The sequence below is a fragment of the Mus musculus genome, chromosome 2, assembly GCF_000001635.26.
Source record: "Mus musculus strain C57BL/6J chromosome 2, GRCm38.p6 C57BL/6J".
Classification (NCBI taxonomy): Eukaryota; Metazoa; Chordata; class Mammalia; order Rodentia; family Muridae; genus Mus; species Mus musculus.
Genome location: NC_000068.7, coordinates 59,997,199 through 60,021,063, shown reverse-complemented (window position 1 = coordinate 60,021,063; position 23,865 = coordinate 59,997,199). Strand labels below are relative to the sequence as shown.

At 41.0% G+C, this 23,865-nt stretch overlaps 1 protein-coding gene across 49 annotated transcripts in view; it reads left to right on the top strand.

The window, feature by feature from the left end:
- Nucleotides 1-23,865, top strand: part of Baz2b (bromodomain adjacent to zinc finger domain, 2B) — a 310,551-nt gene that overhangs the window by 188,850 nt on the left and 97,836 nt on the right. For 48 of the 49 annotated variants that reach the window (XR_001783145.2, XM_017319098.2, XM_017319095.2 and 45 more), the window contains 2 exons: nucleotides 14,875-15,021; nucleotides 19,508-19,558. Coding sequence is in view for 48 of the 49 variants with exons in the window: in XM_017319098.2 (XP_017174587.1) it covers nucleotides 14,877-15,021; nucleotides 19,508-19,558 (196 nt within the window). In the remaining variant the exon portion in view is untranslated. Of the gene's footprint in view, nucleotides 1-10,479; nucleotides 11,093-14,874; nucleotides 15,022-19,507; nucleotides 19,559-23,865 lie in introns of those variants that run through there. The other variant, XM_011239670.3, reaches the window with a different exon arrangement.

Here is a 23,865-nt window from a genome sequence, read left to right as displayed (position 1 = left end):
CAGTTAATTGTAACAAAGGGATGTGCTTTTAAGTAGAGTTGAAGGCATAGCCACAGAGAGAATTATTTCAAATAATTTCTGGATGTTATAGTGTGATTTTTTTTTTTTTTAACATCCTAAAAGAATATATTCTGGGCTGGAGAGATGGCTCAGTGGTTAAGAGCGCTGACTGCTCTTCCAGAGGTCCTGAGTTCAATTCCCAGCAACCACATGGTGTTTTATAACCATCTGTAATGGGATGCAATGCCCTCTTCTGGTGTGTCTGAAGGGACCAACAGTGTACTCACATTCATATATATTCTGAGGGTCAAAAGCACTGTGTTTACTGTGTTAATGTAGCTGTACTTATTCTGAAGCTGTTGGTTGCTGATTGTAAGATTAACAGGTGGTAATGGATTGACTTCTAAAAAGTATCAAGAACTGTGTGTGTGTGTGTGTGTGTGTGTGTGTGTGTGTGTGTGTGTCTGAACTGAGATTTTTGGCAAATTAAAAATAAGGACTGTAGTTATAAAAATAAAAGTTTGTTTTGTGAGTTTGAACTGAAAGTGTTGGTGTGGTGTTATTAAAAATGCTATAGTTACTTTTATTTACTCATTTTCCTTGTACAACGTGTGGCCATTCTAGCATAGACTTGAGAGAATACCAATTCCCCTGTCAGGATTTTACATCTTAATAATAACAGCAGCAGCAGATGTTACAGTAGATCTTGGCTACTTTTTTTTTTTTGCTATAATAAATTACCTTGACTAGAGTCACTTAAGAGAGAAAAGAGGGGCTGGAGAAATGGCTCAGCAGTTAAGAGCACAGACTGCTCTTCCAGAGGTCCTGAGTTCAATTCCCAGCAACCACATGGTGGCCCCCAATCATCTGTAATGGGATCTGATGCCCTCTTCTGGTGTGTCTGAAAACAGCTACAGTGTACTCATATAAATACAATACATAAATCTTAGAAGAAGAGAGAGAAAGGAGAAGGATCCATGGTGTGTGGGGAACCTAGGGGGAGGAGCTTGAAGCAGTGTGCTTGTAGTCAAGAAACAGAAAATAGCTCACTTCCTCTTTTCTACTCAAGTACAATATTAGTTTAAGATGCATAAATAAGAGTACACACACCTAAGATGTTCCCAAGAATATAAGACATGTACTGGCTACTTTTTGTGTCACCTTGACATAAACTAGAGACATCTGCAAGGAGGGAGCCTCAGTTGGAGGACAGTTGCCTCCGATAGATTGGCCTTCAGTTGAGAAAATGCGCCTACTAGAGTGCCTTGTGGGTAAGATTGTGCGAGTTCTGCCCCTTTGTTTTTTGTTTTGTTTTATTTGATTAATGGTTGATGTGTGTGGACCCATTCCACTTGGGGCTGTGCTACCCCTGGTCAGGTGGTCTTGTGTGGTCTAAGAAGCAGGCTGAGCAGTTCAGGGGGTGAATGCTAGAAGAAAGCAGTCCTCCAAGGCCTCTGCTTCAGTTCCTGCCTTGAGTTCCTGTTCTGACTCCCCTCAATGATAGACTGTGATCTAGATTTGTAAGGCAAAATAAACCCTTGACTCCCTGAGTTAGGTTTAGTCAGGATGTTCTATAGCATTACAAACCCAGCTCTACTCATATAAGGGTCCAGATTGTTAGACATATTTATCCAAGTTCATGATTGTAGTCAGATAAAACATGCCCAGTGCAGTGACGGTTGGGGAACTGACTTCTTCCTGTTTTCTGTTGTCACTGTACCGAGGATGTGGGCACAGAGACCTTCCTCTTGGGTAGTCAGATAAACGCTGAGTTTTGAGGGACAGTGAAGAATCTGACGTGTGGGTGTAAGGCAGGGGAGGGAACACAGGCCAATGCAATAGGGCTTAAGGTAAGGTTTTGGGAATGGAGTGAATGAGCTGGTAGGTGACTCCAGCTGTGGTCGTAGTCTGCTTGGAGAATACGCAGTTTTGAGAAGCTGAGGGCATAACTTAGTGAGTTCAGCGTGCACTTGGCCCTGGGCTCAGTGCCCTGCAGTGTGGAAAGGAAAATCACAAGAGCCCCAGCCCAAGAAGCTTGTGGTTCTTTCGTGACTATGGGGAGGAGTAAGGTTGTACCATCACAACGAGTCTGTACCAAAGATGAGGAGAAGAGGGGTGTGAGATGACCAGTCAGGCAAGAACAAAACTGGAGAGAGTGACGTGATACTGACAGCACCAGATGGCTGCAGTAGATGGAGAGAATTTGATTCATTTTGGTAAGGTTTGGTTGTGCTTAGATCAGACGCATCCACATTAGTAAACTTTAGTGTGTGAACGGATTCTGCCGCTATTTTTCGACTACTGTGGTATAAACTTTCCTGCGAAATAGTCTGCTTACCCTAAGGCTTAAACTAGAAAGTGTGACAAGGGAGAGATTTGACTACCTTACAGGTCTCATTTTAAAGTTTTATCTGTTTTGATTCACTCTTTTCAGCTATGGAGCTTAGCAATAAGTAAATGTGTAATATTCACAAAAAGAACTAAGAAAAAGGGTTTTTGCTCCATATTAATCCCTAGTATTTATGAAACTTCGGGAAAAGTTAAGAATCATACTCTGCCCTAAAAAGCAAAACAAGGAAAAACCAGTAGTTTAATTGAAGCTCTTACCTTACTGTCTAGGAAAAAGCAAAACAAAACAAAACAGATTATTTTTCTGGTTCTCTCCCCAAAGTAGTAGCTTTTCCTGAATGGTGAAGCTTGAATCCATTTGATGAAAGGTGTACATTTCATTGAAAATTCCTTATTTCTGTCTAGAGTTCAGCTTTTCTATGAATTTATTCAGCCTCAAGTTTTCTCGGGTTCTTGTATCATCAGGTTTATGTGTTTAGCGAAAAATGTAAATTCTGCAGCCATTCTGTCTATACCTTAAGATATCAGCTCTGTGTCCTCCAACCTCTCCATCCAAGACGATTACTGAGAAAGTTGGAACCTGCTATTCACCCATATGCCCTCAAGTCTTTGCTGATAAATGTGTATTCTCATTTTTTACTGATGTCTCTTCAAGTTTCTTAATACTATTGAATAATTCACTGAGTCTCTCTCTCTCTCTCTCTCTGTATGTGTGAGCGCGCACACACAAGTTCCATGTGTACGCATATGTGTTTGTGTTTCTTACCTATGCCATTTTTAATTTGTTCTGGATAACTTATGTGAGAATCAAGAATTACGAATGTATGGTAGGGCCTTGAGGTGGTGGTCTGAGCCTTTAATCCCAGAGGAGGCACTGGGATTACAGGATAGCCAGGGTTATGCAGAGGAACCCTGCCCAGAAAAACAAACAAACACACAAACAAACAAACAGATGCTGTGGTAGGCCAAGACGTCCATTCATTACTAGAGGAAAGTTTAAACGTAAGCCGGGAGGAAATTGTCTCGGCACTCTGCTGTTGATTATTAAACAATGATAGTGCCGGCCAACAACATGAATGAGCTGCTTTTCAAAATACATCTGGTCCTTTAGTGGGAAATTGTTAAATGTCCTTGTCATTTTGTGATTCTCTTTGTTAACGGGGATTGAGAAGAAAGCTCTAGAGCTGATGATCATTTATGTACTTTTGCACTATTCTGAGCGACTGTCCCCACCAAGTGCTACCCACTGGCCAACCAGGAGGCACTGTTGGATGTGTGGTTGAGCTGTCCTGTTAAAGTCCCTTTAAGAACACATTTTATCTGGTCATCATCACATTTTCCTGTGCTACATTAAAAAACAATCAAATAAAAACATTACATTTCTCCCTTAAGATATAGAAAGTTATCGCCTGTAATGCACAAGCAATATTTTTAATATAAAACTGGAGTAGACCTACAGCGTAAGAATATACGAAGAAGGGCTGGTGTGATGGCTCAGTGGGTAAGAGTACCCGACTGCTCTTCCAAAGGTCCAGTGTTCAAGTCCCAGCAACCACATGGTGGCTCACAACCATCCGTAACGAGATCTGACGCCCTCTTCTGGTGTGTCTGAAGACAGCTACAGTGTACTTACATATAAATAAATAAATCTTTAAAAAAAAAAAGAATATACAAAGAAATGGGATGCACAAAATCTCATTGCTCTGAGAAGCCACTGTGACCATTTTGGAGAACTCTCCTCAACTTAAGTGTTTTCAGTCAATTCTTGTTTTCTTAATACATTATCTCACACACACACACACACACACACACACACACACACACACACACACACATATATATGAATGATTTTTCAACACAGGGTTTTTCTATGTAGCCCTGGCTGTCCTGGAACTCACTCTGAGACCAGGCTGGCCTCGAACTCTGAGATCTGCCTGCTTCTGCTTCCTACGTGCTGGGACTAAACGCGTGCGCCACCAGTGCCTGACTGTAAATATTTTTATATACCATCACATCAATAAATGTATTTACTTTGTCAAGGCGACAATTCTACATGCTATTTATGTTCCTTCTCTATTTCACTTTGTATCAAAATAAGATTGTTAGCACATAAGTATTTTAGTTTTTATCAAATCATTGGTTTTTTTACTCACTGAAATTTTCCTAATATTTTCATGACCTGCTAGCAGCTTCTTTTTTTTTTTAATGGTTAGGTTTTATGGACCATTGTAAGTAATTTAGGAGAAATGGCTGCATCAGAGACGTTTATATGGCTCTAGACTTTCCTTGTTATTTACTTGCTAGGCTATGATCTATGATTGAACCGCACTCGCCCCAATTATTTTTTTTATTGAGCTGGCTTCCAGCTCTGCTTCCTTTTTTATAGTCTTCAAACAAACAAACAAAACCATGTCTAGAATGAATGTGGCATTCTAGCTGTGTCCTACTACAGATGAAATCAAATGGTTTCTTGTAAAAAAAAGTGCTGGCACTACCGCCGTAGGCATTGCACGCTGCAGGCAGTTCGGCACACTAAGTTACATGACTGCCCCTCCCTTTACGTTGGTAACACACAGTTTTACTGTGTAGCCCAAACCAGACCAAAACTCAGATACTATGGCCTGTTAAGTGTGAGCTACATCTGTCATAGACAAACACTTAAGACTATCTGTGTATGACAAGCTACTTAACTTTTCTATGCCTATTGTAAAAATTAACAATTATACCTGGAGAGCCGGGCATGGTGGCGCACGCCTTTAATCCCAGCACTTGGAAGGTAGAGGTAGGCAGATTTCTGAATTCAAGGCCAGCCTGGTCTACAAAATGAGTTCCAGGACAGCCAGGGCTACAGAGAAATCCTGTCTTGAAAAAACAAAAAACACCCCCCCCCCAAAAAAAACAAACAAACAAACAAAAAAGCAATTATACCTGGAGTTTATTTGCCTTGATTAAAATAGTGAAGTTACTTATCATAGTGCCTGGTACAAAAACATTCAACAAATAATGTGATTGTGTTGGGGGGAAGGTTGAACCAGTGTTGACCCTGCAGTGGTTTGCCACAGTGATGCTATGTTTAAGTTCACCTACCACCACACACATATCACTGTAAATGTATGTACATATTTGATTTTTTAAATTTTCTCTTTGAGGATTTTTCTAGTCTTATATTTGTCATATTTTTAGTTCTGTTTATACCAACTTATTTCATTGTTGAATTGTTGTGCCTTAAGCTTTATACAATTATTCTTTTTATTTACTTCAACAAACTCTCACCTAAAAACAGAGAGTTCATTTTAATTCTTTTCAAATTAATAAAAAGATGTGTAATTGGAAATTTTAAAGAGTAAACGGTAGACCCACATGGTTTTCATTTTAGGACTAGAAATGAGGGTTTGAGGTAGGGTGCTGGTCTATTGTGCATCAATCAGGCCCTCCCTGGGTTATATGCTCCAAACTGCAAAATAAAGTAAAACAAATTTTCACTGAGTTATTTTTAAAGCTTCTTGGTAAGATTGCCGAAGACAGGGGTCACGGTGTTTACCATGGCAAGTGTGTTTGCAGCTTTCTTATGTGCTACCCCAAGGCTTGCTTGGCTGCTGTGTTAATAATAAGCCCTGTCTGTGTGTCTGTCTATAGTGCACAGGCCTGTCTGTGTGTCTGTCTATAGTGCTATGGATACAAATGGAGGGTTTCGTGGACCATATATTAGTGATATCATGTAACTATAGTGTTATTATAGGATTTAAGGTGCTAACTGTCATTGTTTAATTGGAGTATATATATATTTTTTTTCAACAATGGTTCCTGAAGGAAGAATTGGTTTTTAATAAAGAAGATGCAAGTACACTTGTAAATAGCTAGGAGTCTCATCAGGGTCAGAAAGGTTCTAAGTTTTATAGCTCTCATAGTCTGTCACAGCTACTTTGTGGCTATGTGGAAGCAGCCACCATTAGTAAAAGAGAGATTGTTAGATCTTCAGTCTTAGTGACATGGCAGAGCAGTGTGGTAGCTGTGGTGATGGAGAAAAGTAGATACATTTCAAATTCATAATAGAAATAAAATAGATCTGATAGGTCAGAGGATGGACATGTCTGTGCCATCCCTCTACACGGAGCCTCAAGTCCTGGCTCCTATGTGGGGTCAGCTTCATGATTAAAGAGTCATTACATAAACTGATTTGTACTCATCCCCCTACTGCCGCTGCACCCCACCCCCTTCATTCAGATTTGTGCCATCTTGTACCAAGGGGTCTTTTTCCTCCTGGTTGACTTATGGACTCTTTTTGGCAGAGCCACAGGTTCGTTTAATCAGATTTTGCTTAATTTTCATTTCACTACTTACTGTGATCCCCAGTGTACTAGACTGCATCTCCCACAGAGAATTTGGAAGGGTAATTCCAGCATCCATTCTCTCCTTTCACTGATTTAACTGCCATCAATGCAAGAACGTGGCAAAACATTAAAATGGCATAAAAAAATATGTACAGTGAAAGCTAATTCTCTCAGCCTGGACACCAAGTCTCTAGTCCTTTTCCTACAGTTGGCATTTTCTCAGTTTTGCCTACAAACATTCTGCCAACATGCACACATTAGACATCACCTCCATCCTCTTATCCTGAGCACAGAGGACACTGTGCTGACTAATAACCCTGTCCTTTTCACTTAACACGTTAGCTAACACAGATCCACCTCTTCTTTAAAAAAAAATGCAGTCAATTCAAACTTGAATAGTCCGTATTGATGGACACATTGTTTACTGTTTTGCAGGTGTAACATGCTAATGAACTCATTTATATCCATTTCTGGAAGTGCATTTCTAGTATAAATGCCCGTGAGGGCCTGAGCAGGGACAGTGTCAGAGTCTAAAGACAAACGTGATATGAGGGTGACCAGAACAAAGGCAAAGCTTTAAATGTGTTCTTCATTGTTTCTAACCATTTGTTATTTAGAAAGGATGTATTTTTCCAATTACTACCTGATCTCCCTGAGAGGAATGGAATATTTATCTTAGTTCATCTCTTAAACTGCGTCCATATTTTATATAGGGTTAAACAACTTCTCTTAGATACATGGCTTATTTGTTGCATACATAGCTTGCTGCTGTTTTCTAGAAAAGCCATCACAATTTCTACTAAAATTTTAGTTGTCTTTCTTAGTTGAACAAAGCTTTGGTCTTTTGTTTGTTCTTTGGAGTGTCTCGTGTTTGGATTAGTTAATCAGACATTGTCTGTCTTTATCTTTCAAATCTTTGTATCTTTGTTAGAAATCTCTGAGCTTAAACCCATAGATTGATTAGACCTGTGGTTTAGTTGATCTACTGACGTGTTCTAATCCTTTGTTATTATTCTGATATATCTATTTGTCTAGGATAACCTCTTCCCTACAAATATTTTCTTTCAAAGGAGTGCTTAATCTTTTGGATAGAAAAAGATACTCCCTGAATAGATTATTTATTGAGTAATAAATATAAAAGCCAGTGATTTGCTTTTGGATTATTTTCTCATTTTCAGGTCTCTTGAGATCTCTTAAGTAAATTTTTAGAAGATTTATCAGAAACCTGTAATTTAGCACGGTGTGATTTGGGCCATGGAGAAAGCTCCCTTGGCAGAGTGGTTGCCATGCATGCACGTGTGAGGGCCTGAGCTTGGACACCAGTGTCCACTTAAATGCTGGTCCTAGCAGCATGTGTCTGTTACTGCAGAGAGCTCCAGATTCAGAGAGGGGCCCTATCTCAGATGGGGTTACTAAGGTAACATTTGACATCCTGGTGCTCAAGTACACTTGTGAAGACACCTATCCAACACATGCATATAACATACACATGGGTGTGAAAACACACACACACACACACACACACACACACACACACACACAGAGCCTTACTCTAAAGTCCAAGCTGACCTGGAATTCTCTCTGCAGCTCAAGCTAGCCTCAGATTTGGGACAGTCTTCCTGAGCCTCTGAATTGCTGGGATAGCAGGTACAGGCCACACTGGTGGCTTAGGAGTTTTATTGGTTAGGAGAGGGTCATCTTTTAATTACCAAGTGTGGAAAACTTACTGGGACTTGCAGTTTACTTCAGTTCAGGCACAGAGCAATCTTTTGGGAATCCAAAACTGAGCAGTAGATCAGACTGAGCACAGAGCCTCATCATCTGACTTCTTTTCAGGATGTAAACAGGCAGCTAGCTGCTCATGGTTGTAGCTCAGTGTGAACTGACAAGGAAATAGTTTTGTCTATTTGTATTTGAAATCATAGCAGACTGTCTAGTTGCTTGAAATAACATTTTGAAAATATAGTAAGATTTTCCTCCCTCCCTCCCTCCCTCCCTCCCTCCCTTCTTTCTTTCTTTCTTTCTTTCTTTCTTTCTTTCTTTTTGGTTTTTCGAGACAGGGTTTCTTTGTCTACAGGTCTTCTCTGCCCCTGTCCCTGCCTCCAGTGTACCAAGATTAAAGGTATGCACCACCACCACTTGGCTCCTTCCTTTTTAAATATAATGCCAATTAGGAAGAGGATCAAGGGACAGTCACTGCCTGTCTTTTACCTTAGTGGATCCACTAGCCACACAGTGGTATAAGTTCATTATTTTCTAGAAGTTGTAAAAATGCTCCCATTCAAGTATTCTATAGCCAACAAGGTAGCTCACCAGGTAAAGGCATTTGTCACACAATCCCTAGAACTCACACAGGAGGAAGAGAAATGACTCCAGAACACTGTCCTTTGACCTCTGTGCTGTGCTGTGGTGCATACACGCACAATCATAACAAAATTTTAAAATCATTTAGTCGATCAAAAAGTTGAATATATAAAGCTCCAAGATATCAATCAGGTAGCAGACAGAAATAATGGCCAAACAGCAAACAAAAATGTTTCTACTAAGAGACTGTGGAAAGTATGTGGCATCAAGATCTTACCAGACAGGAAACACCATTACTTTGTGGGTATAATATATACACGGGCAAATAATCTTATTAAGAAACATTTATCAGCTGGGCAGGTGGCACACGCCTTTACTTCCAGCACTGGGGAAGCACAGTCAGGCGATCTGAGTGTGAGGCCACCCTGTCTACAGAGGGAGTTCATGGGACAGCAAAAACAAAACAAAACAAAACTCAAATCAAAACAAAATGAAAGAAACAAAGAAAGAGAGAGAGAGAGAGAAAGAGAGAGAGAGAGAGAGATGGAGGGAAGGAGGGAGAGGGGGAGGGAGGAAAAAAGAAAGAAGGAGCCGGGCGTGGTGGCGCACGCCTTTAATCCCAGCACTCGGGAGGCAGAGGCAGGCGGATTTCTGAGTTCGAGGCCAGCCTGGTCTACAAATGAGTTCCAGAACAGCCAGGGTTACACAGAGAAACTGTGTCTTGAAAATGAAAGAAGCAAACAAGTAAGAACCGCAGAAAATGGAAGGACTCGCTGATTCTGTTTTTGGTACTTTGGCTTCCCACAGAGAACTTTTGGAGTGTTAGCAGAGTTTCCACTGTTAGTAATACTTTCCGGGAACACAACTAAAGCCTGTTCCTTTACAGATGGGTGTTTAACCCGCACTGCCCACAGGAGCCGGGGACCCATTGGCACTATTTGCTTCCAATCCTACGTTTGTAGATATTTTTGCAATAACTTGTTAGCTCCTCATACACCCAGTGAGGAGATGAACCCCAGGATCTCCCACGTGGTAGGGGAGCACTCCACCTCTGAGTGATACTCCAGATCAAACCGGTACTTTTTTTTTTTTTTTTTTTCCAGACAGGGTTTCTCTGTATAGCCCTGGCTGTCCTGGAACTCACTTTGTAGACCAGGCTGGCTGCAAGCTCAGAAATCCACCTGCCTCTGCCTCCTAAGGGCTGGGATTAAAGATTTGTGCCACTACGCCCAGCCTAAATTGGTATATTTTTAATAGTACACTATTGGTGCATATGAAACAAGGAAGTTAGCTGCTATGTTTATTCTTTTTAATCAACATGTTTCCCTTCCCTATTGTACCTGATCAGGCTATGCCTACCAGGTGTCAGTGTTCCGAAATCCTGTGGTTACACAGAAGAATATTTGATATGCATGCGTGTGAGCAACAGTATCTGATCACTGATTTCTTCTTTGTACAGAAAGTCAGGTGGGAAGAAGATTTTTGTGGCCTTTTTTTTTTTTTTTTTTTTTTTCACAATCCTGATGATAGTAGGTCCTCGGCAAATAAAGGCCACTGTAGAACACAGAAGGGAGTTTCTCTTTTCTAGCATGAACACTGACAAATGACAGCTGCGTGCCACTTATTTCAGTTTAACACATTAGGAAAAATTGTATAATATTAAATTCTTAGCGGTACTTTGACCAAATAGATTAAGTATAATTTTTCCATTTACTGCATTGGCTTAGGCTTGTAAAATAAGCTTGAATCATTGTATTATTGTAGTTGTTTAGAGTTACTTCTTTGAAGCAAACCCACCTGATGTGAGTGCTGGGAGCCAGGCTTAGGTCCCCCAGAAGAGTGGAAAGTGCACTGAACTACAAAGTCCTCTCTTCAGCCCCCAATTTTGTACTATAATATTATGTTAAGTTTCTAGTTGCAGTAATTTTTACCCTAATTTACTCTCTCCCTCCCTCCTTCCCTCCCCCTCCCCTCCCTCCTCCCCTCTCTCCCTTTCTTCTTCCCATCTATCCCTTCCCCCCTCCCTCCTATCTATCCCTCCATCTGGGAATGTAGTCTAGGCTGGATTTGAACGTCTGGGTCTTCACCTTCTGGGCACAGCCTTCTTGGTAGGTGAGACTATAAAACACACCACTAATCCTGGCCGCTGGTTAACTCTCTAAATAACAAGTCTTAAGTCATACCTTAGAAACTATGTAATTTTTTTTTTCTTTTTTGGTTTTCTGTAGAGCAGAGTGACCTTGAACTCAGAGATCTGTCTGCCTCTGTCTCAGAGTGCTGGGCGTAAAGTCATATGCTACCACTACCTGGCTAGAAGTGTATAATCTTATTGATAACCTCAAAAGATGCACTTATATGCATTTTATAGTTTACCCCAGGAAAATGCTAGGGAGGGAAATGGTGTTCTCATAGTGCATTCACTCATCTTAACTTTGTGATTTTATAGGCAGATAGAAATGTTGGTGATGGTTTGAATCCCAAGGAAAAGGATGTTCTTAAAGCAGAGTCAGAAAGGAAGGTGGGCGGTTACAGGAGCAGAGTCAGATGGGAGCTCTGCCCCTGGTAGAACCTGAAAGTAGGTCATTCCTACACATCTAAATGTTTTTTGTCCTAACAAGTTTTTCTTCAATTACTTGATGAGTTAATTTTACCGATTTGTAATTACTCTATCTTCATCGAATACTTACGACAGCAGACTATTTTTTTCTTTTCTTTTTTTTTAATTTATTTTTGTTTTTTAGTTTTGTTGTTGTTTTTTTTGTTTTTTGTTTTTTTTGTTTGTTTGTTTGTTTTGGTTTTCGAGACAGGGTTTCTCTGTATAGCCCTGGCTGTCCTGGAACTCACTTTGTAGACCAGGCTGGCCTCGGAACTCAGAAATCCGCCTGCCTCTGCCTCCCAGGTGCTGGGATTAAAGGCGTGCGCCACCACGCCCGGCTAATTTATTTTTTTATTAGGTATTTTCCTCGTTTACATTTTCAATGCTATCCCAAAAGTCCCCCATACCCACCCCCCCAATTCCCTACCCACCCACTACCCCTTTTTGGCCCTGGCGTTCCCCTGTACTGGGGCATATAAAGTTTGCAAGTCCAATGGGCCTCTCTTTGCAGTGATGGCCGACTAGGCCATCTTTTGATACATAACAGCAGACTATTTTATCATCTGTATTTGTATTATAACATATTTAAAAAGTTTTACAATAAAAGTCCATATACAAAGATAGCTATGAGCTGTTTAGTTGGAAGGGAAAGTGAAGGGATTACAGAAAAGTACAGCCGGCTCCTCTGTAGTTGGAGCAGCCGTGGAAAGAAGCTTGGTGGCTACCCATGGGGCTAACACAGCCAGCATCTGTCTGGCTAAGCAACGGAAGACCATGACACAGATATATGCGGAGCCTGTGAATACTAATTGCACTCTAGATATCGCTTTGGTTTCTTTTTACCACCACCTATATTCACTGGTAATTATAGAAACAAATTTTTGCTTATTAAGACAAGCTAGTCTGGATGTGGTGGTTCACACTCATAGCCTCAGCTCTTAGAAGGCTGAGGCAAGAAGATTACCAGGAGTTCAAGGTCAGCCGGTCTCTGCTGTGAGACTTTAGTAAAACTCAAAACAAAAGCCAGAAACCTAGATCCCTGCTAACAGTGAGAGTGTTAGACCCTCACCACCCATTTCCATTTGCTTCTTTGATCTCAGCATCTTTATGTTACTTAAGGTCTGACACCCTCATATAGACACACATGGAGGCAAAACGTAAAATAAAAATAAATTATTTTTAAAAATTAGAATTGATGAAAAATAATTTCTGAAGAAGGTGTTAGCCATAGGTCTTGGCCATATACCTTAAAAGGCATTTTTTCTGTATCTGACCCAAGCCAGCCTTTAAACATTGGTCGATTTAGCCATCAGTAGAGCCTCTGTCTTTTTCCTAGACGAATACTGATAAAGACAAAGATTCTATAATAACGTGAGATACATACCATAGTACTTGCATCTAAGGAGGTGATTGGCGGCAGTACTGGGATTTTAAGAGTAGCTATTGAATTGTATAGGAAGCTTTTTGAAGTGGTCTCACTCAAAATGCTTAAGAGTGCCACAAGATTACCCTTCTCTTGTGTGATTCCTTTATCAAGAAAAAATGTGTGTACTTGAATTCACTTGATACTTCAACATTAACCTTGTATTTAAGCACTCTAGATTTCAAGATGTAATTGAACAAATTTTTCAAGAAAATCTATTCTGTATGAAGCATATAATGCAGGTACTTTTTTTGTAACAAGATTATTATTGGTGAGAGCTTACATGTGATGACTCGTAAATTCACTAATAGATGAGCACTATCTTTTCTTCTTTTTGCTTAATTCATAAACTTCGTGATTTCTGTGCTTAGTTGGGATATTAAAATGACCATGGTCTGTTCGGTCCTCATGCTTGAATATCACCATTTCAGTGAAATTGTAATCTATGTTAGATTTAACCTACAGCAGCGAATTGCATTAATAAGGATGCTAAGAAGTGATTTGGTCATTATAAACAGTTCATACTAAGGCTATTGAAACCATAGTGGAAACTTGGCTCTAATAAAACTCTAAAGAGGGGTCTCTCTCTCTGTCTCTCTCTCTCTGTCTCTGTCTCTGTGTCTCTCTCTCTCTCCCTCCCTTCCTCTCCCCCACCCCATTCCTGAAAGTTTCTGAGTCATCCTGACATAAGATGCTTCTGTCCAGAGTGAGAAGATGAAGACACCATTTGTTTATATTGATGTCTTCTTTCTTTTCTTGCCCTCTCAGCCTCCCTCCTATTTTCTTCCCCTACCGTCCTTCCTTCTTCCTCATTACAGGGGATTTCCCAGTGTTGCTCCGGTTTGCCTTTAACTAGTGAGACCCCATCTCAGCATTTGCGTTTATAAGCGTGTATACCCACTCTCAGCCTGTACTGCCTTCTTCCCTTGCCATGGTGGTTCTCACCTTTTCTGACCTTGTGACCTTTAATACAGCTCCCCATGCTATGGTGACCCCCCGCCCCACCACGAGGGGTGCACTGCTACTTTATAACTGTAATTTTGCTTCTGTTATGAGTTATAATGTAAATATCTGATCTGCAGGATATCTGATATGCAGTCCCCCCCCACGCACACTAAAAGGGGTCACAGGTTGCTAACAACTGCTTCACAGTAATACAGAACAGGGCTTAAGAACCTTGAGAAGAGTGAGAGTATTAATTTTTCCCAAGTTGATGACCTCACACACTTGCATGAATCTAGGCCATTTTATAGATGCACAAAAAGCGATTGATTAAAGGATATGGTGCACCTAGAATTCAATTTGCTCCAAGCTGAGTTGCAGGGACACATGCCTGTAGCTCCAGCTATGAGACTGGGGTGGGGAGGGGAGTTTAAAACCACCTTGAGCACAGCCCTGTCTCAAAAACAAAATTAAACCTGGTTCCTAAATGGTCATCTTAGTTTTTGTTCTGTTGCTGCAACACCTAGGACTGAATGATTTATAAAGCTGAGAATTCTGAAGCCCAAGAAATAGAAAATCTGAGCAGCTAACCACGTGAGGTGGCCTCCCTGGATGGCTACCTGCTACACCAAAAAAAGGGGGAGATGTGTTTTTATAAGAATAAGATTATTTGCTTGTTCCTGCCCTGTTCTATGAGAAAGGCCTCAAAGACTTAGAGTCTTCTAGGCCCCACCTCCTCCTCTCACATTGAGGACTTAAGCCTGAGATGGAGTTTGAGCAGGAGTATTTCAAGCCGTAGGAGTGTTTTATTCATGTTTCACCTTTTATTTCTAATTGATATTAGACTTTTTAAAAATAGGTAAAATGTATAAACGTGTCTAATTCTTTTGAGTAATTAGGCCTAATCCAATCTTTTTCTTCTGTCATAGATATGGAGTCTGGAGAACTGTTGCCATCCTCACCAGCCTCCTCCACTACACCAACATCATCTTCTGCTCCTTCCGTGGCTTCAGCAGTTTCAAAGAGCAGCCTTTCCACAGGAGCTGCTTCACTTAGTTCTACAGCCAGCCCATGTGGTTAGTATCCTTTAAGCTTGACTTTAGAGACCTGTTCTTTCAGGATTTTGTATTTACATATAACACTGGGCTCTAAGTAGCATATTGTCCTTCTGACATGTTGGATAATTGCTGGGGTGAATGTGTGCTCTTTCTGCTTCATTTAGATTTTCCTCTGGCAGAGTCCTGATTACTCAGGTTCTCCACATCCGTAACCCTTCCCTGAGAGTCTAGTCTTAGTTTCATGATTAAGAGTCCCAGAGCCATGGAAAAGAGAAGCCCTTGGTGCTGACAATAAAGTCTTTGCTTTTAACGTTTGTAACACTGTACTTCTTTTTTAAAGTGAAGCGGTGTGGGCTGAGGGCTGTATATAAGTGGTGAAGCCTTTGGTCCAACTGTACTTGGCAAAGTCCAGGTATACACAGGTGTGGATGGGCTGGCTGTGTGTTGTCTTCCAACCCAAAGATGCTTTAGACCACCCCGTTCTACATAATTCAGTCTAATCTGCTTTCTTGTCTTCTTGCTTGATTCATTGCATTGGCCCATGTGTTAATCTGATCATTCTTTTTATTTAAAAATAAAGTCATGGCGTGAGTGACAACGAGTTTCACCCTGGATCTTAGAACAGTTTGATCTCATGTTTTTGATCTATAGAGAACAATAAAAACAGAACTTTCATCTTTAAAACAGAAAACCTCAGGAATTCTTTCATGGGTTCTTTGATAGCATCCTGCTGTTTCAAACGTTATCCTAAAGTTTATTTCTTTGTCATCTTAGTCACTGGTGGTGCTTATACAAATTCCTTTATGCGCTAAAGGCTATACATTGAGTTTGCTTTCAGACACTAAGCAAATAGCTATTTTCTGTTGAATCGATCCCTTCCCTAGCTCTGAAGTTACACTCACTCATAGCTGAGGCTATTGCTATGATGAATCCCGACAGAGCAGGTGAGATCCTGGATCAGAGGCACGGTAAGCGACAGGAGCACGCTGGCATGGCTTCCCTCTATCCACATCAGCTCTGTGGCTCGGTGATGATGGAGCAGGGTTGTGAGACAGGGGAGCACCGTGCTTGAGAACACCAAGCACGTGAGTCAGATAGATCCTCTTTAAGGATATGCAGGGGGTTTTGTTCTGATCTTTTAAATCACCTAAACTTGTTCATTTTAAGTCCAGTCCTGAAAAGTAGCTCAGGTCAAGAGAGCCAAGGCCTTGCCTTCCTGGGACTTGGATCGATAACATTTTGAGGTGTTTAAAACCAGTGGAACCTTTACTTTGATTGCCATAACTGGGATAAAAAGTATCATTGCATGAGAACAGTTAGGGCTATTGACATATGTGGCTTTTATTGGTTTTATGAAAAAAATATTATTTCTTCTCATTAACGAACTTTTTTTTTCTTCTACATAAACCACTTGAGTTCAAGGCCAGCCTGGTCTACAGAGTGAGTTCCAGGACAGGGAAGGCCACACACAGAGAAATCCTGTTTTGAAAAACCAAAACAAAGAACTAAACGAACAAAAAAAAAACCTCCAAAACTCCATCTTTTCCTAAAAAATAATTTAGACAGTGCTCACTGAAATAATTGGGTGTGTTAAATAAAATCAATTAACTAATATATTAAAAGAGAGGCTCTAAAAAAATAAAAAGCTCTTCACTGAAGGAAGACAGCTTTGCTTAAACAGTGTCTAACGATGTTAGCCTGGTGTTGCAGATGCAGCTGAGCCTCTTTGCCCTTGGTCTAAGTGCTGGGTTTCCTGGCATGAGCCATCACATCTAGCAAGCCATGAATACCGCAGTATTCAGGCTGCAGTGAGTAAGAGGCAAGCCAAGAGGAGCACCCACCCACCCACTCACCCACCCACCCACCCACCCACCCACCCACCCACCCACTCACTCACTCACTCACTCACCCACCCACCCACCCACCCACCCACCCACCCACTCACCCACCCACCCACCCACTCACTCACTCACTCACTCACTCACCCACTCACTCACCCACCCACCCACCCACCTACCCACCCACCCACCCACTCACTCACCCACCCACTCACCCACCCACCCACCCACCCACTCACCCACCCACTCACTCACTCACCCACTCACTCACTCACCCCAGTGCTTATAAAGACATTTGTTTGCCAGGAACAGAACAATCCTGAACAACCTTTGCTCTGCGCTGAGCAAGGCAGATCCATGCCATTAGAGCCTTTGTGTAGAACAGCAGCTGCTGCACACCGTAACCAGGCCCACAGACACTCAGGTACCTACCTACATACTGACTCCAAGGAAAAGCCGAGAGAATGACATTTAATATAATTGCGCACGCCAACCTTACAGAGTACATTTGTTTGAGAATTTTGACTGTTTGACCTAATACAGAGATAGAACATTAAGTAATTTAAATAATAGTTAATCTGTACCATAGTCTACTGCTTTTTCTTTTTGTACATTTTTCAGGTCGATCCCTTCAAACAAATGCTAAAATCAACAGCAGAGCCTGTAAAACTGATAAACTAAGCCTTTTGCGGTTAAGGATATACTGGGCATGCTTATCTGTAAATGAATATTACATCATTATCTCAGTCCCTGCAAGTGTGAGCCAGGATGGTGCATAGAAGGAAATTGTTAGGTTGATTTAGTTCTCAGTGTTGTGTTACACACACACACACACACACACACACACACACACACACACACACACACACACACACACCGGTAGGTTAGGTAGGAATGTTTAACTATGACGGCAAAGCATGGGAAACACAGCACACATGGATAGGCAGCAGGGAGTATCCTCAGATCCTGAGGCTGCTGGTTAAATCTGCCTCGGGAAGTGTGAGGCTGTTATTCTCACACATGTACCTCACAGCTTCATGAGGAATGTCCTCTCTAGACAGAACAGCTCTTCAGCTGAGGCCAGGGGAGTGAGGTAGGTCAGGGTTGCAGGCCAAAAGAGTGAATGCTTTTCCCAGAAGCCCCACCTAGAGATTTTCACTTAATCTCTCCAGAATTGTGTGAGTGATAGCCTTGGCTTCAAGGAAGGACAGGAAGTGTGGGTTTTAACAGACCATATTATGGCCCTTAATAAAATGGGCCTTCTATTAGGAAGAAAGGAAGGAAAGCTGGCGTGGTCATATGTGCTAAGGCTTTATAGAGGACATAGGAGGCCATGCTAGGAGCAGGCCATGACAGAATACTTAGAACCTAATATGCATGCACAAGAGTTTATGCAGAATAATGAAATGATTAAAGGCAAGGACTTTGCAGTCAAAGACTGGGAGATTTAACCCTTGGCTCGTCCACTTTTTAGCTTTGTGAATTACCTTTCGTAAGGTTCACTTGTTTCATTTGTAAGGACAAGGAGTAGCAGCTGGTTTAAGGATTATGATAAATGAAGTAATGACTGGCCTATAGTTGATGCCTAGTAAATTGTAACCATTATTTTTTCTTATCCTTTATCCAATTAGAATGGTTTGGTATAGCGACAGTAACCTCAGGTGACACTTCTGGCAGGGTGTGACAGTTTATATGAAGAATGCAACCAGAGGTGAAGAGGGTCTTACATTTATATTAACATTTGTAGATAGATACATTTATTCACATGTAAAATGATGTGGGCCCAGGTTGAGGAGGACTGGAAGTGTGGCAGGAAACAAGGCTCCAGAGACAGCGGGTAGCAGATTCATCTGAGATAGAAAGACCACATGGAGGCATGTAGAGAAAGAGAAGCCCTAACATGACCTGGCGTGTTTACTGAAAGGCGATGTAATGAGAGATGTGAAGAGGAGATGTATTTGTAAGGATACAGGACTAGGTTATCTTTATGTTTATTATACGCCAGTGGTCTATATATTTATATTCTGTGTTGTTATTGGTAGAAAATTTCAATATTTCCAGTTTTGAGCATTATAAATAATGCTGTTAAGGACATCACTATGTATAGAAACAGATACATTTAAGCATATTCTAACACCTATAGTATCACTTTTCCTGACAGCTGTGTTTTACCGTCCTCATGCCCAGCACCTGGGATCGTCAGAGCTGGAGGTATTTTTGGTCAGTGGAGCAGTGCTTAATTGAGATGCCTTTTCAGTTTTTGTAAGACTTTTAGCTTCTCAGTTTCTTTTTTAAATGCCTGCGTAGGGTTTTGGATCATATTTCTAATGAGTCAATTTTTTTCCTTGAGTATTTGAGAATTATTTTAGATATGAAATGCCTTTAAATTACACATGTGGAGACACCTCTTCACCATCTGATATGTACGTGTATTTGTTCCTTATACATTGTCTTTTGATAATAAAATGTCCAACTTGGATGAAGTCAATTTTAATGGTTTTACTTCTGGTTGCTTTTGTGTCTTGCTGAGGAAGTCCTGCTTTGCATCCAAGGCTAAGCATATATATTTAAGATTTGACTCACTTCTTGGCTTAGTCTAATCTGGCTACTATAACAAAACACCACATAGTTGGTAATTTATATGTATTAAAAATTTGTGTTTACAGTACTTGAAGCTGGGAAGTCCAAGATCAAGGTATCACCTGACTCAGTGTCTGGTAAGTGTCTAAGTCTGTTTTGGTGTTACTATTACATGATACTGGCTCAATATTTTATTAAGTATTTTCCATGCAAAGAGACTTACATGACATTTCATTCTAATGATTAATATTCTAAACATTATGGTACTATCTGGTGAATGCCCCCTCACTTATAACAAACATGGAAGGGAAGTAGACAAGGAAATAGTCATTTGGAGAATGTACCAAACACGGTATGGCATTGTTATCACAGTCCACAAAATCTAACCTGTTCTGGAGAACTAGTTAATCGCTTCTGATGGTGACCTAATAGTCTCCGTTAGTCCCTACATCTTAGAGATGTGCCTCTTTTTAACATATTGAGGACTGAACTTTCAACACATGGAATTTTAGGGAGCAAAGTGTATCTAACCTACAGCATTGAAAGCTTTTTACTTAGAGATTTTCACATTCTTTATGTGTCCTTTCTCAAAGTAGAAAAAAATCAAAAGCAAGTCAGTATAGCTTTTCCAGTGGAATAAGGTTCAGGCCCTCAAGAAAAGTAAGAAGGTTTTAGTTCTCGACCTTTCACTCTGGCATAGCTCTCTCTTGTGAGGCTATGCCAATGCCTGGCAAATACAGAAGTGGATGCTCACAGTCAGCTATTGGATGGAACACAGGGCCTCTAATGAAGGAGCTAAAGGGGTCTGCAACCCTATAGGTGGAACAACAATAGGAACTAACCAGTACCCCTAGAGCTTGTGTCTCTAGCTGCATATGTAGCAGAGGATGGCATAGTTGGCCATCAATGGGAGGAGAGGCCCTTGATATTGCGAAGATCATATGCCGCAGTACAGGGGGAATGCCAGGGCCAGGAAGTAGGAGTGGGTGGGTTGGGGAGCAGGGCTGGGGGAGGTTTTGGGGATAGCATTTGAAATGTAAATGAAGAAAATATCTAATAAAAATTGCCTTAATTAAAAAAAAAAACCAGTGCCACCCATCTTTAGTCCGACAGGACATATTTGAGTTGCTTGTAGGAGTGTGGGTGAAGCGTTACCATAGGAACATGGCTGATCAGTATCTCCTGCATCATCAAAGTCCCACACTAGTATGATGGTAATTCTTGAAAGCTGCATCCTTTGTGCACAACTTGTTGGCAGCTCCGAGTGCTGGAGAGTCTATTCTCCCAAACATCGCTGCTTTCATTATCTTTCCAAGGAGTTTTATGAATCCTTAAGTCTCAGGAGAACCCTGAACCCTGTAAATTCCCTTTGTTTCTTGAGTCCTGTGAACATTAGAATTTGGGGGTCAATAGCTGCAGAACACTTTTTATAAAAGCACTAGTTTATTAATGAGGATTCAGCTCTCCCAACTTAGTTCCCAAGTCCCTACCTCACGATAGTTCGATAGCCTCATTGTGGTTTTGACATATGAGTTTGGACGGAACACCAACCTTTTTATTTCTACTACTTAGAAAAGTATACTTGTTAGGTATCAGGCCAGTGAGACTGACTGAACACAGGCTTGGGGTTTTAGACTTCTCACCTGTTGAGCTTTGGTTATAATATGTGTCAGGTCTAATAAATATAACACAAATCACTAAGAATGGTCAAAGTAGACTGAGATTTAATCAAAATAATCAGTCAGGTACTTTGAAAACTATTGAGTAACTGGCTCCTGGTTGCCATGACTGACTTCAGAATATTGCTGCCTAATTGACTTGTTAAGGAACTTACCTCTGATTCAATTCAAGCCACTTTCACAACTGCTGGCTTCATGATTGTCCCACCTTATCTGCAGTCCAGTTGACTCTAACTGTTCCTCCAGCCCTTTCCTAAATAAATAATTGCCTGGGCCAGGAGTTTGAGACAGAAAGATTACAAACAGGAGGCTTGCTTGTGGTGCATAGTAAGTTCAAGGAGGACAGCCCAGACATCTTGACATCTGTCAGAATTAGAAAGGCCCAATAATGTATTTCATGGGTGGAGTACTCACTCAGAGTTCAATCCCAGTGCAGAAATGAGAAGAAAGGTGAGACAGAAGAGGAGAGGAGGAAGTGAGAGGGCGGGAGGAGAGAAGCAAGCCTACGTGTACTTAGACGTTTCCCTTGTGCTCGTCGTGTAAGAAATGAAATGCAGTAAGTGCCAAACTCAAAGACACAGCTTTTCAGTCTTCTAGGAGACAAATACTTGTGGTTTCCCGTACAAAGATTACTGAGGGCTTCTCAAGAACTTCATCTTTGTCTGCAGTATCATCACTGATCATGTCCATGAGTGTAAAGGCCTCCTACATCACCTACTTAATAACCAGTATCTTCCCAACCCGTCTTTTCCCAGCCACTACTTGGCTCTTACTTTATTTTCTGCTAAAGTTCCTGCATCCTGCTTTCTCAGAGAGACAGCGCCATGTGTTCTGTTCCCTCGCCTTCCGTGTGGTCCAGGTCCCAGCACAGATTCTCAGCACAGATCTTCCTTCCTTGATCTTCTAGCAGTTGACCACTGACCAATCTTTGCTTGGGCTCCATAACATCACTCTTAGTTTTTTGCTATTTTTCCAGCTTCTTCAGTTTTTATTTGTTTTCTTTTGATTTGGGTTTAGTTTCTTTACTGAATTTTTTTTAGGTCTTGGGTCTGAGGTCTTTTATCTCTAGGCTCTTTGTCTAAGTGTACCTGAATAAAAACTGTCTGAACATTTTCACATCCTAACTGTACATTTTGTACAAATGCTTTATATACACACATCTCAACTGAGACAAACCCAAACTAACAGTTTTCATTTTCTACCAAACCAATTTCTCTTACATTCTTCCCCATTCATTTACATAGAAGAGCCACTGTTCCTCCGGAAGTCCAGTGACTTTCCTCCACGCCCACATATTAATCCCAGTGGTTCTACTTTCAAAATAAAGTTCCAGGTGATATCTTTTTCCTGGCCCTCTGTCACTTCAGTAGGTGGCACCAAGATCTCCCTCCTGTGTCTGTGCAGTTCCTCCTGACTGTACAGTTCCCCCTTGCTTAGTCACTGTGCAATTAGTCCTCTCACTAGCCATGAAGGCAGGTAAACAAGACCTCTCACTTCTGTTGCTTTCTTAGGTATAGTTTACCTGCAGTAATAACCTCAAGTATTTGTTTACAGTTGGTTTTTAAACTATGTGGACAGGTAGGGAGTGGGGTGGATCTGGGACAAATTGCTGGCGGGAAGTTAATATGGCCAAAATACATTGTACAGAAGAACTTTAAAGAATTATTTTTTATAAAACTCGAGTGTTCAGAGATGATTTGGGCATTTAGGACTGTAAATCCTTGCTCTGTGATAGTTTTCTCACTGTGTTGAAAACCTGAGAATTCCGAGACCTTACAGTCTATTAACACTGGAACATGATAAGCAGACAAATTTAGTTTATCCTCTGCAGTTCATGTTTGGGCTTTGAAATGAATGAAGCTGTGAGTCAGCCCAAAGAGAAAGCCTGTGTGTTCTCATGCAGCCCCAGGTTAGACCCTCCCTTCAGTGTTTGATCTTCCATCTCCACCCTGGCGGGCGGGGCCCTGCTTTCTGCTACTGTTTAGTTTCTGGACTTTTATGTAAATGAAGTCATGTATGCTTTTGTGGCTTGTGTCTTTCATAATTCTTTTAAAACATTTATATGATTATTTATATAGCAGCTCACTCTTTTATCTTACTAGTACTACTTTGTTTTATGACCATGCCAGAACTTGTGTAATCTTTCACCAGTGACGGGCGTGGTAGTGTTTTTAGCTTGAGGCAATCACGAGTGTTCCAGTTAGGAGCCCTTGTGTTTGCACATGGTTTTATTTCTCTTGGGTAAAAACCTAGGTTGAGGAGTGCTAGAGAATATTCTAAGTATATGCCTACTTTGAAATTTGGCAAGTGTCTTTCTGAAGTGGCTGTAACATTTACCCTCTACAAGCACTGTGTAAGAGTTGACCCCCCCCCCCCCCCCCCCCCCCCGTAGTCAGGGTGCTTAGTGCGCCATTTGAGGAACATTGTAAGCCATTCCAGCTGCTGTATTACTTAGGACATCTATCTGGCTTTGGTTTTGGGTTTTAATTCTTATAACTCCATTGTCTTCCCTTTCCTCCCTCCTACCCTTCTCATGTGTCATCTTATATCTTGTTCACACTCAAATTCATCATCGGTTTAATTATTACATATATACTTGAAATATATAAAGAAGTATTTGCTCAGTCCATTTAATGTTACATGCGTGCTATAATTTCTGCTGTGGTTCACTTGGTGCTGGCTTTAGTATGTACATCTCTGGAGACTGATGAGATTGAGCGCATTTTCATGTACGCACTTGTCATTCATATCTTTTCTTAACACAT